Source organism: Podarcis pityusensis (genome assembly GCF_964106645.2).
Source record: "Podarcis pityusensis genome assembly, chromosome: 13".
NCBI lineage: Eukaryota > Metazoa > Chordata > Lepidosauria > Squamata > Lacertidae > Podarcis > Podarcis pityusensis.
The window spans coordinates 38,004,609-38,021,305 of record NC_138038.1 but is presented as its reverse complement, the minus strand read 5'-3'; the positions used below and the strand labels follow the sequence as shown (position 1 = coordinate 38,021,305).

General features: G+C 47.2%; 2 protein-coding genes across 6 annotated transcripts; one reads left to right on the top strand and one right to left on the bottom strand.

The window, feature by feature from the left end:
• Positions 1-2,681: 2,681 nt before the first annotated feature.
• On the bottom strand, positions 2,682-11,061 carry TEX51 (testis expressed 51). Of its 4 annotated transcripts, XM_080978120.1 has the most exons (8): positions 10,955-11,061; positions 9,746-9,829; positions 6,854-6,928; positions 6,514-6,603; positions 6,302-6,319; positions 4,466-4,555; positions 3,616-3,682; positions 2,682-2,939 (listed from the first exon to the last, which is right to left on the bottom strand). In XM_080978120.1, the coding sequence occupies exons 3-8, from the start codon at positions 6,915-6,917 to the stop codon at positions 2,699-2,701; spliced, it is 570 nt and encodes a 189-aa protein (XP_080834246.1). In that variant the 5' UTR covers positions 6,918-6,928; positions 9,746-9,829; positions 10,955-11,061; the 3' UTR covers positions 2,682-2,698. The 4 variants fall into 4 exon arrangements, with proteins under 4 accessions (XP_080834246.1, XP_080834247.1, XP_080834244.1 ...); XM_080978121.1 differs by lacking the exons at positions 9,746-9,829; positions 10,955-11,061 and adding an exon at positions 9,075-9,144; XM_080978118.1 differs by lacking the exons at positions 9,746-9,829; positions 10,955-11,061 and adding an exon at positions 8,799-9,067.
• On the top strand, positions 9,232-15,562 carry IZUMO3 (IZUMO family member 3). Of its 2 annotated transcripts, XM_080978123.1 has the most exons (7): positions 9,232-9,475; positions 9,569-9,646; positions 10,979-11,068; positions 12,845-12,862; positions 12,993-13,073; positions 13,321-13,411; positions 14,809-14,976. In XM_080978123.1, exons 1-7 carry the CDS (start codon positions 9,250-9,252, stop codon positions 14,864-14,866), a joined length of 642 nt encoding a protein of 213 aa, XP_080834249.1. In that variant the 5' UTR covers positions 9,232-9,249; the 3' UTR covers positions 14,867-14,976. The 2 variants fall into 2 exon arrangements, with proteins under 2 accessions (XP_080834249.1, XP_080834248.1); XM_080978122.1 differs by lacking the exon at positions 13,321-13,411 and having other exon boundaries at positions 14,809-15,562.
• The last annotated feature ends 1,135 nt before the right edge of the window (positions 15,563-16,697 follow it).

The following is a 16,697-nucleotide window of genomic DNA, read 5'->3' as shown; positions in this document are numbered from 1 at the left end:
CAGGGTCTCCATCCATGACTTAGGCCATCATTTCCCTATGCAGTGAATTCCTACGAGACTGAGCCTCTCCTGAGGTGACAAACCCCTTTGTTTTGAGCTCCCCTTGTACAAAATCAGAGGCCGGAGTGCTTTGAAGGTGGAAATGTCGAGGTAAGTTAGGATTAGAACCACAGGAATAAGAATATGAAGTCCCCCTCCTCCTCCACCCACACCAGTAAGTCATACCTAGGCAGAAGAACAAGGGCTTCCAACAGTAACTCTTAGGACTGGCTAAGATGGGGGTAACAAATGTGGGGCCCTCCAGGTGTCGGGAGATCTGAGTGGGCAAGCTCCTTCCAGACTCCAACCCCACTCTACCCACACACACACTCCCATAAAAATCTGATTTAATTTTGTCCAGTGTGCATTGGAAGTGTATACAGACAAAAGACACAAGATTGGATGTGGTTGCTCACAGTCTTACAAGGGTTTGCTATTTCCTCCCAGTATCTCTTGGGACCTTGAGAGTGTGCTTTGGGTTCAAATAGCACTGGTTGTTGTGGGCAAAATGGGCCACTGGATTGCCTCTTGAGTGATTTATGGCCTTGTCTGTGCTGCAGGCTGGTTCTGTTAGCAGATCGGGTTCCTCTGCATACGATAAGGTGCAAGGTGGGCTTTTGGGCTGAATGATTATGCACCCTGTGATGTGGGAGCAATTCATACTGGCACCTTAAAGGGGCAGTGGCTTGAAATAACCTGCGAGCATGTCTTACGTAACCATTCATGGAAGGGATGATGCCTTGGGTGTGGACAGCAAGTCCCTTTGGACTCAACTAGAGGAAAGGCTATTCCCTTTCCACACCTTTTCCCCTCGCCACAATTGGCTGCCTGGCTAGGATTCTCAACCCGGGAATGTTGCAGGATGCCTTCCTCGGCTGCCATATAGATGCTTCAGCCATGCTCATTTGTTGTCTGTTAGGAGGGCCTTGGCCTACCTATGAAACCAAACTGAAGTGGTAGCCTGGGCTTAACCAACTCATACTCTACGTCAGGTGGGTGGTATTTTTAGATCTTCCCCTTTGTTTAAAATCCATAAAGGTCCTTGCAAACCAAGCTAGCTGGAGAGCATCTAGCCATTCCTACTTGCTAGTGTTGTATTCTGTTTACATGTGGGAATATATATTTGTTTCTAACAACCTCCGTCCCACATACCTGTAATTTGAAGTGGTACAACCCATTCTGCTACCTCATTCTGTCACCTATGTAAATAAGGCCTCAAGATCAAGGGCACCAAGCTGCTGGTTCCTCTCTCAAGTTTGTTCTTTCTCATAGCCTGGATTTGCCCTTAGCCACTCCTTTGCAATACAGAGAGGATACAATACAGTGACACTTGCCCCAAACTCATGCCTTCCAGATATTGTTGGACTACAGCTCCCATCATCCCTGAAATTTGGCCATGCTAGCTGGGGCTTGTGGGAACTGGAGTCTGGTAACACCTTGAAGGGCCCCAGGTTACCCACTCCTACCCTAAGTATTTGCAACAACCTAATAAGGTCAGGTTACAAGGGATGCAGGTGGTGCTGTGGGTTAAACCACAGAGCCCAGGGCTTGCAGATCAGAAGGTCAGCAGTTTGAATCCCCGTGACGGGGTGAGCTCCCATTGCTCGGTCCCTACTCCTGCCAACCTAGCAGTTCAAAGGCACGAAGTGCAAATAGATAAAGAGGTACCACTGTGGTGGGAAGGTAAATGGTGTTTCCATGTGCTGCACTGGTTCACCAGAATCAGCTTAGTCATGCTGGCCACATGACCCGGAGGTTGTACTCCAGGTCCCTTGGCCAGTAAAGCGAGATGAGCGCCACAACCCCAAAGGAGTCCGTGACTGGACCGAACGGTCAGGGGTACCTTTACCTTTAATAAGGTCAGACCACATATTATTAGCCTATCTGAGTCGCAGAGGGGCTGGTGGATTTTGAGGTATGAACTTGCAACCTTATGGCTCACAAATCCTTAACAGCTACTTTACAGTAGTTCTCCGATATAAACTTGCTGGCTGCAGGAAGAGGAAGTCCACATCACTCAAGCTACACCCAATGCTTGGAACGTTGAATCATTCACAAGTCATTGTGTATCTTGTATCTATAACCATGGCTTCCACCCACCAGAGAGCAACTCTGCCCACCCCTCCATCCACTTATTGTGCCATAACTTGCCAGTTTCCACTCCTGCCTTTTGACTTAACCCAGTGAATGTATAAGCAAGCTAAGTTTGTAATCAGTTTTAGGTTGGGTTGGGTTGGTTTGGTTTAGGAAAAAATGGGCTATATCAGTACTGCCCCAAAGATGGTTGATAGCCTTGAATAATCAACCTTAGGTATCCAGCCAGCCCCCACTTCTTGATGGAAAGACCTTGGAGGTGGGGCCTCAAGACTAGACAGGATACGTGGGGTTTGCTTTGGGCCAAGTGTACACATGCAATTTAAGGTTTGGTTCACACATTTGTGTACCTTGCTGGATTGCTCCTCGGTAGCTGGATGACTGTGTGAGCTGTCCCCATTGAAATCTGGGGTGGGCATTGGAAGATCTGTCTTGACTGGTGGTTCTGTTTATCCCTTATTTGCACATGCACGGCTGTCTTTGGTGTTGCGGTCACCGCTTCCTGCCCTAAGAGGAAGTGATGTTGCAAGCACAGACCTGATGGAAAATCACCATTGGAAACTATTTAATCAAAGGGTGGGGGGCTTGGTATGGTGAATTCTGGAGGGTTTGGAACATTAGCATATGCTGGGACATTAGCATGTGCTGGGACATTAGCATATATGGGGGTGCTTGGAACTTCTGCATATATTGGATTGGCATCCGCCTTCTCTGAACTATCAGAGCTCCACTCAGAACTCTCTGAGCTGTCCTCATCTCCTGAAGACTTGTCTTTTCCTTGCTCCTTCTGTTTGCGACGGCGATACCTGCGGTTAAAGAGAGGAACCCCCCTTAAGAGCATAGCAAGACATCTGTTTTGGTTTTGCTGTTCATTCCCAGGCAGCCAGCGAAAGCTGATGGAATAATAATATTAATTTTAATTAATTAATAAGTGCTTTCAACGTTCAAAGGGTTTTGCATACATTATCTCCTGCAGAAAGAGGTCGGAGGCTCAAGCTGTCTTGCCAGGTGACTTCAGCTTGATCCATCCCATACATTTCAAGCACATGGCTTCCCCCAGAGGATCCTGGCAACGAGCTGTGTGAGGGGTAAACCAAAGTTCCCAGAACCCTTTGGGGGGGAAGCCATATGCTTGAAAGGAACGGCATGGATGTGACCTTCATGATATGGAGTCGGTTTGAACGAGGGCTATTTTGAGTCCTTGGCTCATTGCCCTAAGCCAGGGGTGGAGAACCCATGGACAATAAATCCCAACATTCCTCTGGGCTCTCAGTGATGCTGGATGCAGCTGATGGAAGTAACCAAGATCCAAAATATTTGGAGGACCACATTTACCCATCCATACTTTTGTTGCTATGCTAAGACTCTGCTGTGTAGCCCAGTTCTCCCTGCCCTAGAGTTGAGCTACGGTTTTGCAAAAAAATAAAATAAAAAATGAATAAATTACACCTATCCACAAAGACTAAATATTCATGAACTTACCACCATGCTGCTCCTATTCCAAGCAAGAGCATCAATGGCACCAGCACTGCTGCAATAACATTGGGCCCTGTACAAAAGGAACAGGATAACATTTTTGAGAAGGCAGAAGTCTTGAGAGACCAAGGTGGGACCATGGTGAAGACCTGCATCAACGGCATCCTAAGGGCACTTGTAGCCAAAAACAGGTTCACTGACTGTACTTGGACAAAGAAAACCACCAGAAAACCGGCAAGTACAGTTTTTGCATGAAGGTAAGGATTATTAAAAGGGACGCGGGTGGCGCTGTGGGTTAAACCATAGAGCCTAGGACTTGCTGATCAGAAGGTCGGCGGTTTGAATCCCCGTGATGGGGTGAGCTCCCGTTGCTCGGTCCCTGCTCCTGCCAACCTAGCAATTTGAAAGCATGTCAAAGTGCAAGTAGATAAATAGGTACCGCTCCGGCGGGAAGATAAACGGCATTTCTGTGCGCTGCTCTGGTTCGCCAGAAGCGGCTTAGTCATGCTGGCCACATGACCCGGAAGCTGTACGCTGGCTCCCTTGGCCAATAAAGAGAGATGAGTGCTGCAACCCCAGAGTCGTCCATGACTGGACCTAATGGTCAGGGGTCCCTTTACCTTTACCTTTAAGGATTATTAATATTGATACATACCCCGATGTCTACATGATAGCTACAGAGCAAATTAGGCAAAAGAGTAAAGGGGATGGGCCCCAATGAGGGTGTTCAAGGCTCCAGCTGAAGCGCCCCAGGCCACGTTGGCTCTCAGTTTGTACTGACATGTACAGAGAGTAGTGAGAGATGCTGTGACTGGAGGGAGACGTTAAGGGATAGAGGTATAGAAAGGCAAGTTACCTGCACATACAAAGGGGTCAAGGCAGGAAACTTTGATAAGCTGGCAGTTTGAACACTGTGCCACTTCATAGGGTCGGAACCGGGACTTAGCTGTGGAAATGTCAGGGAAAGAGGGGTTCCATTAGACAATGACAACTTCTGAACATTTTGCCAATCTCTTGTTGATTCAGATGTAATGCCAGCTATGGTTTGTTGTGATGTCTGGACCAAATCAAGTCAGCAGATTTTGGTTTGAGAATGACCATCAAACCAGGAGCTGAAATGTGGTATGAAACCTAAGGTTTGGTGTCACATATGAACCAACAAACCATGGTTTGGAATGCTGATCCAGTCCTGGAAGCTGCTGCTTCAGATAGCAGCTAGGTATTCTTCAGGGGATAGCGAGAAACTACCCAAAAAATGGTTTCCATTATTTGGAATTATTCCATTATTCCAGGCAGAGGGCCTTCTCGGTAGTGGCACCCGCCCTGTGGAATGCCCTCCCACCAGATGTCAACGAGAACAACTACTACCAGACTTTTGGACGACATCTGAAGGCAGCCCTGTTTAGGGAAGCTTTTAATATTTGAGGCATTACTGTATTTTAATATTGTGTTGGAAGCTGCCCAGAGTGGCTGGGGAAACCCAGCCAGGTGGGTGGGGTATAATAATAATAATAATAATAATAATTACCGTATTTTTTGCACCATAACACTCACTTTTTTCCTCCTAGAAAGTAAGGGGAAATGTCTGTGCGTGTTATGGAGCGAATGCCTACGGATGGCGGGGGGAATCTGCTGCAGTCGTGAGCAGAGGATCCATGGTTCCCCTTCCTTCTCTCCTCCGTGACTCGCTTTGAAACAGCAAAGCGGGAGAAGAGCCGCTGAGTGGGGAGGAGAGAGGGACAGAGAGCCTGCTTGCTTTAAAGGAGCAAAGCGGGAGAGGAGAGGAGCCGCTTACACGAGTGTAAGTGGCTCCTGTCTGGTTGGCTCCTTTAAAGCAAGCAGGCTCTCTGTCCCTCTCTCCTCCCCACTCAGCTGGCTAAATAGCAGCGAAGTTTTTCAGCGAGCCAGGGAGGAGGGAGAGAAGCAGAGCCTGCTTGCTTCTCTTCTTATACCCCTCTTCTGCATTATTAACAGCATCCTTCTCCACCCACCCCACGCGTGTTCCTTGGCCCTTGAGTGCTTTTCCTTCCCTCCCCACTTAAAACGTGGTTACAAAGCATGGATCCACATGGATCCTCAGGATTTTTGCATTGGGCTACCTCAAACTCACCATCAGATCACATGTCTGTGGCCACAGCATGAACCACAAAAATCATACATCCACTGTTTCGTTTAGAATATTTTTTTTCTTGTTTTCCTCCTCTAAAAACTATGTGCGTGTTATGGTCGGGTGCGTGTTATAGAGAGAAAAATACGGTACTATTATTATCATCTTATTTATTTATTTATTTATTTATTTATTTCCTTGCACGTGTAGACATGGTAGTTTCAAATCTAAGTGTGTGGTTAGTGAAAATCATGGTTTGGTGGTATGCCTGAACCAACTCAAGGGCACAAAACTGGCAATGAATTTAAATAACCAGTAAAGTCTCCTCTTTGACTTCACAAGCACTAACACGGATATCAGTGCCAACCTGCATTTGCACACACAATCCCTGGATGAGATCCTTTTCATTTATTCCTGATCTGGTTACTGCCTTCTTTTTCCTGGGGCTGCGAGGAATGGATACCCACCATTTATAACTGGCATCACACACACACACAAACAGACACAATGGACACTTAAAAAAAAAAAGAAGCAGACACCATATGGCCAGACAGATGCCCCTCTAGTTTGGACAGACGGACTCACCACAGGAAAGGCTGCAGACTGTGGATATAAAAGAGAAAAACAAAGGCATGAGCACTAGAGAAAGGCGATCCCTCCCCACTCACAGGACTCCATGGCCCTATCTTGCCCTACCCAAGAGGTCACCCCAAAACCCTGTCACCTCCATGATGTGTGGGCCACGTTCTTCCTCAGCTGTATGCCTCCGACCAGAGGTTCTGCCCTCAAGCACTTACCTTCCTTCACAAAGGCCTTAGATGCCTCTTCCAATCGCTTGACAAAATTCTTCTTCTCCTCCTCTGCCTCCCTCATAAGGCTGCCATGATCTGTAGGGAAAGAGAAATGGGTCGATAGAAGCCAAGGCTTTTGAGTGCAGCAGAAGGGATAGTGCCTGATCAATTGCCTGGTTAATTAGGGCCACCAAGGGGTGGAATGAGAGAAGGAGGGTTTGGGGGCATTTTGTGTTTGCGTGTGTGGGTTAGGAGCTACTGCAATGGCAATCAATGGCTCCCTGGCATAGTTGTGCTGCAGGCAAGTCTGGAAGGAAGAGGAGGACAGGCTAACAACAACAACTACCTTTCCCACTCCTCTTGATAATCTGCTCAAGGTGGAGAAAGAGAGTCCCAGCCTCACGCTCCATATGTTCCCGTTCTGCAGGGGAAATAAACCAAAAAAATGATGCCTGATTCTTTCCTAATTCTCCGTTTTGAACACACCCTCCCACACGGTGGAACCTAAGTTGGTGTTCTTTGAATGCTTCAGCAATCCTGGCCTTTAGGACCGAGAAAGGGTGAGGGTAACCATGCATGCAGGTGAGGCAGTTGAGGAAGAAGCACACCCCTAACTGCAGGAATCCTTTCTACATGCCTGCTGTCTGCTAAGGACCTGTGTGTGTGCCTGGGATCCCTGAGCATCCCTGAATATTTTGGGGCTACTTCTGTGGCACTCCCAGTCTAATCAGGGAAGCCACCAGGGCAGGTAGATGTTGGCTTTGCCTCCTGCTGAGACGGCACCCTGGAATATGTTAAAATATTTCCCCAAGGGTGCAGGTTCCAATGGGAAATCAGCAATAGTAGCTCATCTGCCGTTCCCAATCTTGTTGAGGAGCCCTGGGGAAGCCCCTGACCAACCCTGACAGTTCTTAAGGACACTGTTTTCATGTGCTCTAAATGACGCCACGTAGAGTCGCATGTAGGAGGCCCATGCGCATTCTCACAGCTTGTGGGAGGGAAAGTGGGTGCCAAGTTTGCTATGGTGTATGGGTTCCATATGGAAGTTTGCATCCCTGAAACTCCAACCACAAAAGTGCTTCCAATAAGAAAATCCTGTTCGACTGTGCTATTTTAAAATATGGGCTTTAATAATGGCTCTGACTGTATTTTGATTTGTAGCATCTGATGGCATTTCGTAAGCCACTGCTAGGTGTTGTCAAAAATTACCCAAATGAAAATAATGAAATAGATTGCTGCACACAGGGTGTTGTATAGGGACGCTATACAAAATGGAGCAGCTGGCTTCAACTTGCCTTCATAATCCATTCCGCCCACTGCTATAACTGTACCCTCCTCTCCCCTCGCCAGATGATATTCTGCTTCCCAACTCTTCCTGCTCACTGCAGCCAGTGACAACCGAGAAATCTATGTGGGTGAATTTAATCAGAGCAGAGTTGCATATTATCATTGTGCTCAACAAGACCATGGGCTCTTTGGTTCCTTGGACCAGGGATGGGGAAACCTGTGACCCCTCCCCCACAACACTGATGGGCTACAACTCCCAGCAATCATAACCATTGGCAACACAGGCTGGGGATGATGATGCGAGTTGGTTGGAGGCCAGTAACATCTAGAGGGCCACAGATTCCCCATGGCAAGCAGGTGCGACACCTGTTCTCTTCAGCCATTTGAGTCATTAGCAAAATCAGGAACAGCTTTGTACTTTTCAGGGTATTATCCCACTGCAGCTGTGCTTCTTCAGACCCAGAATGGCCTCTGTCTTGGATTTCTGACTGGTCAGAAGCCTAGCCTACTTCGCTGGGGGAGTTGTAGGGGGTTAAATACGGAGCGAGAGAACCATGTGCTCCACCTTGAGCTCCTTGGAGAAAATAAATGCAGTACAGTGGTACCTCTGGTTACGTACTTAATTCGTTCCAGAGGTCCATTCTTAACCTGAAACTGTTCTTAACCTGAAGCACCACTTTAGCTAATGGGGCCTCCCGCTGCTGCTGCGCCACCGCCACATGATTTCTGTTCTCATCCTGAAGCAAAGTTATTAACCTGAGGTACTATTTCTGGGTTAGCAGAGTCTGTAACCTGAAGCGTATGTAACCCGAGGTACCACTGTACTGTAATTAAATAAGTAAGTTCCAGGCTTTCGACCCACTAAGATTGTAAAATAAAATAAAATGGGGAGCTGGATAATGTGCCATTTGGAGGTTCAGAAACGGGGACCTTTTGCATCCCCATGGAGAAGCTCCTCCCTAGTATCCGATGGACATTGCTTGCGCCTTCTCTTAATTCTGTACCCAAATAGTGTCTGCCATAGGCGGCGAGGTCTTCAGCGCTGCCTATGAAAAGCTTCCCCAGGTTTTTGGTGGCCTCTGAGTCCTGGCCAAGCAGCAAATAGGAGTCGTAGCCGAAGTAGACAATGGCATCTGGCCAGCAACGGAGGCATGTGGCTGCCAGCTGCACAGGCAGGGACCAAGCCAGCCAGCCGAGCAGCGATATCCTGGCCATAGGAACCAGGACAAAGGAGCCGCTTCCTGCTCAGGGTAGTGCTTGTTCCGAGCCAAGCTCCTCACCTGCTTCTTACATCACTTCCTGTTGTAGCATCACAGAGACTAGCGCCAAACGCACCGTCTATTTACTCTCTCTCTCCTTGGCAACGTTTCCCTGTGTCATGGAGGTAGTTGCCTTTCCAGTGGTACCTGACTTCACGGAAGAGTTTTCACCGACTGCAGTGTAGGGGAAGAGGCAATGGCACCCCAGTTCCTGCTGGTGTTCCCCCTTTGGCTCTTCTCCCTCCAAGCGGTGGCTGGTTGCCTTCAGTGTGACCGCCGCTTCTTGGATTCTGTGGCCACCTTGCTGCTGGAAATGCTCCCAGCCGACCTTCCCGACCGAGACGCCCTCATACAACGGCACATCCAGGCCTTTGCTGACCTTCACGGCACCTTCCTCCGAAAGATGCACGAGCGAGTGCTGGGTGCGAACTGAGCAGAGAAGCGTCGGCAGGGCTGTAACATCTGGGGCGGGTGGAGAAGGGTTGAGGTTACAGCCACAAATGTCTCTTTTGCAGATGTCCGAGGAGTGATGTCTATCAAATCAGATGTTATTAGTCAGTTGAGGGACATCAAGAGCAGCAAAACCTGGAAAGGTGAGCTGGGGGGAAGGAGAGAAGCAGCTGGGGGTATGGGATTGCATTTGGGATTGGGTTAGAAATTTGATGCAGTTTCTGCCGAAATGTGTACTTAACCTATTTTACGCCTACGAAAACACAGCCGTCTCCCCAAATTCGCACTTCTCCAAATCCTGAAAAGCAGCTTGCCAGCCAAATAATCTGTGGGAAGACACATAGGCTAGGGTTAATTTTGCCTGTTAATAATAATAATAAAAATTTATACCCTACCCATCTGTCTGGGTTTCCCCAGCCACTCTGGGCGGCTCCCAACAGAATATTAAAAGCACAATAAAACATCAAACATTAAAAACTTCCCTAAACAGAGATGCCTTCAGTTTTCTTCTAAAAGTCAGATAGTTGTTTATTTCCTTGACATCTGATGGGAGGGCGTTCCACATGAATGCATATATTAGTGAAAATAGCATACCGAAATGCATTCTATATGGGGAAATTGCTTTGCCAAAATGTTTATGTGAGGCAAAATAGCACACAAAAATGGGTGTATGCTGGGGGATGGGGGTGGGAATCACACTAAAATGCTGAGAAATTTTCTGGAGGACTTAAAAAAAAAAAAGCAAACTGATATGGAAATGTGGAAAAATGAGAAAAAGAGAGAAACTAAAATGGACAAATTTCTACTTAAACGCTGAATCTCATAAAGCTATTAAATCACCATAGGGAGTGGGGTGGGGAGACCACCCAAATATTTAGGTGGTTCTCCTAAGCTTTGAAGTTCTGATCTCCTGCGCTCACAACCTAACCCAAATCCCCAGCTATGGGGACTATGGGTCCTCATAAACCTCCTCTTTGTGTTTGCTAAGGCCCCTGCCCCCTAATTTTATTTCTTTATTGCTGTTTACGGCGCACGTGTTTTACTTTGTGGGGGTGGGGATTCTGAGCATTGCAAGTTCTTGTGTGTGAAATGAGTATTTTTGGTGCCCTAACCGTCCAAAAAGGCCAGGGACCCCTGATTTGATCCCAGATCTAAAGCAGGTCTGTAGCTCAATGGCAGAGATCCATTTTTGCAGGTGAAAGATCCTGGGCTCAGTCCCCTGCTTCTCCAGAAAGGGCTTAGGAGAGACTCTTGCTTTGAAACCTAGATAAGCCACTGATGGAAGTCCACAAAGCCAGGATTGATATTTTAGTGTCAGAATTAATTCCAAGTATATTCCTAACCCTAATCCTAAGTATAACATGTGAGGGGTCAGGTTTTTATGTGCTGTGCAGCTTTGCCAGGCTAAAATTCTGACCCAACATCTTAGGAATTATTTCCCTCTAACAAACCTTAAACTCTGTTTCCTTCCTCAGGCGTCTTCCTGTGGCAACTCTCCATGTATCAGCTCCGGGTATCTCTGCGAAGGCACCTGCAGCAGTCACTGGAGAAATTCGCCGACCTTGGTACCAATCGGGAAGGGAAACCAGAATAGTTAAAGGCCCCAGCACCTCTTATTCTAACCCACTGCCCTGACCTTCACTTCCCCCTTTATCCGGGAATCCTGGGGTCAGGGTTGGGGCTCAGGGTGGGCCAGGGGTGCCCTCTCCCTATGTATAAAATACTGCTACTGGCAGTCATTGCTCAGGAACGATGAGAAACAAAACCAGCGTGCTTTCGAAATCAGAGTTCAAAATAGGTGCACTTTTGAAATCAGTGGTTAAATTTGATGCAATTTTCAAAGATTCAGTCTGCAATCCTGATTAAGGATGGCATGCAATTATATCCAAACTTAGACAAAAAACCTGCTCCTTGATCTCAGGACCCATCATGCAAAATTTGGTTACGCTATCTTGAGAGGTGCCCAAATGGATATAGCAAACAGAAAAAACAACTTTCCAAAATATATGGTAGAGGATAGGGACTATCAATGCTTTCAGGACCACGGGCACATTTGCAGAACGGTGTAACGTTTGTTCACACACACACACACACACACACACACAATCACTACCATAAAGTGCACACTCCAGCCTGTGCTATTGACTACAACAGAAAACTTCTTTCAAGGCCAAATTTATTTGAAGGAATTCAGCTGACAGATGGGGCCTTGCAGGCACCATGCAAAGTGCCTGGGAGAGGGTGGGCCCTGACCCTGGAGATATGGCCAGGAATAAAACCTACGAATAAAAATATACGGCTAAATACAGAACGATAACAAACACAAGAATAATGACCGTGTAACAACTTCGTGCATTAAACATCAACAGTTCAGTGAGGTTGAAAATGGGGGAACAAGAAAAGAGCAGGTGACTCGCTGCGCCAGATGTAGATTTAAAATATACATATTTGCTTTTTGGGCAGAACGTGCTCACTTGGAGGAAGAGCTTCGTTATAAAAGGGGGAACTGAATTGCTGTGGCATTGGTAGGCAGAGGTGGGTTATGATGTGCCAAACTTTGAGTTGATTCCTTGCACATTGAAATAAAAAAATTAAGGTCTTAATAATAAATGTACCAAGCAAAACATGTACATAAATATATAAACCACATGTCTGAAGCAGCACAAGAAAACAGCCCTGAAACCATTTTGACTCCCAAACTGACCAAATGATTTCTCTGCAAGGTCAAGGAAAAGGGAAAAGCCTCCCCATTGTCTTTTCATTTACAAATCCTGTCTTAAGGGTATGTCTGTGTATGAATAGGGTGAGCCTGTGACCTGGCTCAGGAACTAAATATTTATCATTAGAAAAGACTGGCTAGGCTCCCCAGGGTATCCAATCAAGTAAGCATTAACAGGTAACCTGCCAGACAGGAGGTAAACAACGCACTCAGATTTCTGTTGTAGACCGCCCTTTCTGTGATGTAGGTATGATGTATCTGGGGGTGGTCTGGGACTCCAGGGCTGGCAATTTAAAATGTCTATATAAGGGTGGGCACGCCTTTGTTTGCGGTCCTCCTTCCCCTGTGTGTGAAGGGGGCACCCTGTTGCAACAGTTCAATAAAGATCAGGCTCACTAGCTGCTTTGCTTCTCAATATTCTCTGGTTGGCCTCTGTTATTTTCTCCGACCAATGGAGAACCTGCAGAGAACTCTATAAGGGCTCTTGTGTCCCCCATAAGGGAATAACGGCAGATTTCTGTTTATTACAACATAATTGTAAATTGCATACCAGCTGAGTGAGACTCCCTCTGTCTGGGTTTTAGGTCGCTAAACCAGGCCTCCCTCTTTTCTTCCACTTCAGCTTGTTCTGAGGATTGCAGTAAGTATCAGACTCCCTCCCCCATCAGAGCCCTTCCTCCGCCCCCCAAGTTGCCCACACAGCCTCCTGGACTGGAACTGGATGCACCAGCGAGGCCCCCCAGATCCCTGCCTTGTTCCTCCCTCTGCAGCGGTGAGTGAGGGCCCTGTCCTGGACTGCTGGACCTGCTTACGCATCGCCACCCAATGCTTTGATGGAGAGCTCTGTGGAGGTAAGACCGAGGTGGGTGGGGGGCTTCCAGCTTCTGCCTTCTGTTCCCAAACTTGTGCACAAAGTGGCCATTGGTACCTCTACTCGTGGCTGTTAAGAACTGGCTCCCAACACGTGTTGTAACTCTCGCTTCCTGTTCCCTTTTGAAAGCCACCATTTGGGTGGCTGGACCAGGGAGCAAGATAAGAGAGGGCTGCTCATCCTGGCCAAACGCAAGAGGCTAAAAGGATGTTTCTGTTGCCCCCTAGTGGAAGACAGACGCCTTGCAGAATATAATGAAGTTGTTCTTTACCTCTTCTTTGTTTGCGAGTCTGTGTTGGTGACCTCAATTGTTCTTGTGTGAGTAAATGGCTCTGCAGAGTTCTCTCCCTTTCCAGTAGAATCCGAGAGTCCAAACTTTCAGGTTTCCTAACCGGCATTTGCCTTCCTTCCCAAAGAAGCCACTGGGCACCAACCCTATTGTGGTACACAAGACCATCATTCTCCCATCCTAAGGAACCCAGGAGCTCTTGCTACCAGCTGCTCCCATTCACTTGACCCACATCTGTCGACTCTGTCGACTGACCTGGGACTGCCTGCAACCCATAGAGCTTACTGAAGCTACCACTGAACTGTGGCCTTTCAAAGGAGTACAAGCATAGAATGTGGTGTGGAATTTAGATTTCTGAGAACATTGGCTGCCTTTTTTTCAGAAATCTAGTTTCTGGACCTCAAGGTTCCAGAGTAAATCTCCTACCCATTTCTATTACAGTCATACCTCGGGTTAAATACGCTTCGAGTTGCGCTCTGTGGCAACCTGGAAGTAACGGAGCGCGTTACTTCTGGGTTTTGCCACTTGCGCATGCGCAGACGCTCAAAATGACGTCATGTGCATGCGCAGAAGCAGCGAAAAGCGACGCACGCGTGCGCAGACGTGCCGTCGCTAGATACGTTTACCTCTAGATGCGAACGGGGCTCCGGAACAGATCCCGTTCGTATCTAGAGGTACCACTGTACTTCTCCTTTCTTGCCACCAGATTTCCAAAAGATTTTGAAAACTTGATTGATGGACACAGGCTATTCAAATCCAAGCAGAGTGAATACATGCTTAATTTCTGCTTTCTGTTAATTTCAGAAAGTTAGTTGACTGGGGTCCCTCCCCCCCCCCCCCCCCCGTGTGCAGGTATTTGCATATACAGAGGATTCCAGAAAGCAGACCTGGGTTTAAATTCAAGTCCGGAGATGGAGGAGGGGGCAGTTCTCAAAATGTTTGAGAAATGCTGGCCAGTCGCTCCATATGCAGCCATGTGAGATTGGAGAATGTTGAGATTGTAGCAAGAAGCAGCAAAAAAAAAAGGGGCAAGTCTTTAGCCTTTCTCTCTGATGTGTGATTTGTGTTGCAGGGAGTTCAAATGCAGAGGAGCATCTAAGGCTGTGAACACACCATGCATTTAAAGCACTTGACTCCCCCCCCCCCAATATATTGAGAAGTGTCGTTTACCCTGCGCAGAACTACAATTCCCAGCATCCTTAACCTACACTTTGTTGGATTTTTTTTTGGGGGGGGGAGAAGTCACGAGCTTTAAATGTGCACAGCCTCAAAAAGAGAAATGGCATCTCCCACCTGCAGTCCGAAGTGATATAGTTTGCTCCCCCACCTCAGCATTCTGCCTCAATGTGCAGACCAGGCCCCATTCTGGACCCAGAAGACCCAGGAGTTTCTCTGCCTCCACTAACCACACTTCCCACACTTCCAGGTACTGGGTGTGCGTCAAGCATAAGAAGCAGATGCTACGAAAAGCACTGCGCCTTTAGGGCATTAGAGGCCGCTGGACCCTTCCAGGACCCCCTCATCTGTGAGCTTCTGCTGGTTAGACCAAATACAAAAATTTGCACTTGGAATAAAAGAACATCTTTGCTTCTTATTTCATAGAACTGGAAGGTACCCTGAGGGACATCTAGTCCAACCCCCTGCAATGCAGGATTTTCTCAGCTAAAGCATCCATGACAGATGGCCGCCCAACCTCTGCTTTAAAACCTCCAAGGAAGGAGAGTCCTCCACCTTTCGTGAGAGTCTGTTCCAGCTCTTACAGTCAGAAAGTTCTTCCTGATGTTTAGTCGAAATTTCCTTTCTTGTAACTTGAATCCACTGGTTTGGGCCCTAGCCTCCAGAGCAGGAAGAAACAACCTTGCTCCATCTTCCATGTGAGTGACAGCTCTTCAGATATTTGAAGATGGCTACAATATCTCCTCTTGGTCTCCTCTTTTCCAGGCTAAACATACCCAGCTCCCTCAACTGTTTCTCATGAGGCTTGCTTTCCAGGCCCTTGATCATCTCAGTCACCTTCCTCTGCACAGGGAACAGAGAAGAGAGAGTTGCAAGCCCCTGTGGTGGATTTTAGGAAGATCTGGGAGGGCAGGCAGACTGTCTAGACCAGAGCTTTCCAAACTTTTCATGTTGCTGACACACGTTTTAGACATGCATCATTTTGCAACACAATACCATATTTTTCAGTGTATAAGACTGTATAAGATGTACAGTCCCCATGTATAAGATGACCCCTATTTTTTTTTAACCCAAATTTAAGAAATGTTGTTTAGCTTTTTGGGGGTGGGGGGTGGGAGAGGTCACTTCCACCAGTCGCTCACCTGCCTGCCTGCCACTGCCGATCACTTGCCACAGCCACTGCCGATTGCACACCTCGCTGCAGCCGCCAGTTGTCTGCCCGCTCGCTGCCACCACCAATCCACCCACCCACTTGCCACAGCCGCCAATCACCTGCCCACCTTGCCACAACTGCCAATTGCCTGCCCAATTGCCACACCCACAGCCAATCACCAGCAGGCCTCACAGCAGCCACCAATCACCCGCCCAATCGCCGCTGCCAATCTCCTGCTTGCTGCTGCCATTAATCACACGTCCCCTCTCTGCATTCACTATCCATGTGTAAGACAACACCCAATTTTTGCCTTTTTTTTTTTTTAAGCAAAAAGCACCGTCTTATACATGAAAAAATATGGTAATTCAGTTTTACTAGGAAAGTGGAGGTTAAACTAACCCCCTTCCAGCCCCATGAGGAGCACGGGTAGCATTCGCATGCCACACCTACACATTGCAGCTGACACACCAATGTGTCACAACACAGTTTGGAAAGCTCTGGTCTAGACAGTAAGGATGGATCAATCAATCAATCAGGCTTCTCACTTCTCCATTCTTCAGTTCAGTTCTCCATATTTCCACTGCAATTTGCAACTTAACAACAAAAAACTCTTGAAAATTCATCAGCATCTTATTTTAAATTTCCCCTGGTAAAAACTTTCTTGTATGCAGTTTTGACTAATGCCCATATTTTTGCAAGCATCAAAAGCATATGATGCATTTGTGTTTGTTTGTTTCCACTAACATTTCCCCCTAAGATAATGCATTTTTATACATATCGCTTGGCTGCAAATTCGGTGAAGTTCAAATTTCAAAGGGCAGGTGTCTGTTCCAGTTCACGTATTGGTTCAGGAAGTATTAATTGGGTAGCTTCTCATTAAAATGCAAACAAAATTGTATTCCACCTTCATGCCCACTAAACACCTTAGTCTGTGGGCTGGAGGGAATGAGGAAGACTTTATTAAAGCCAGATCTTTGCAGTCCAAC

What these genes read in the sequence shown, in the direction of transcription:
- TEX51 (XM_080978118.1), bottom strand. Translation starts at nt 9,009, where the DNA reads ATGGCCAGGATATCGCTGCTCGGCTGGCTGGCTTGGTCCCTGCCTGTG. An exon ending in TATCAAGAGGAGTGGGAAAG is followed by an intron (nt 6,604 to 6,853) that starts GTAGTTGTTGTT and finishes CTTTCCCTACAG; the next exon opens with ATCATGGCAGCCTTATGAGG. An exon ending in TGACCCCTTTGTATGTGCAG is followed by an intron (nt 3,683 to 4,465) that starts GTAACTTGCCTT and finishes CCTTTTGTACAG; the next exon opens with GGCCCAATGTTATTGCAGCA.
- IZUMO3 (XM_080978122.1), top strand. Translation starts at nt 9,250, where the DNA reads ATGGCACCCCAGTTCCTGCTGGTGTTCCCCCTTTGGCTCTTCTCCCTC. An exon ending in GATGCACGAGCGAGTGCTGG is followed by an intron (nt 9,476 to 9,568) that starts GTGCGAACTGAG and finishes TCTCTTTTGCAG; the next exon opens with ATGTCCGAGGAGTGATGTCT. An exon ending in GAGCAGCAAAACCTGGAAAG is followed by an intron (nt 9,647 to 10,978) that starts GTGAGCTGGGGG and finishes TTCCTTCCTCAG; the next exon opens with GCGTCTTCCTGTGGCAACTC.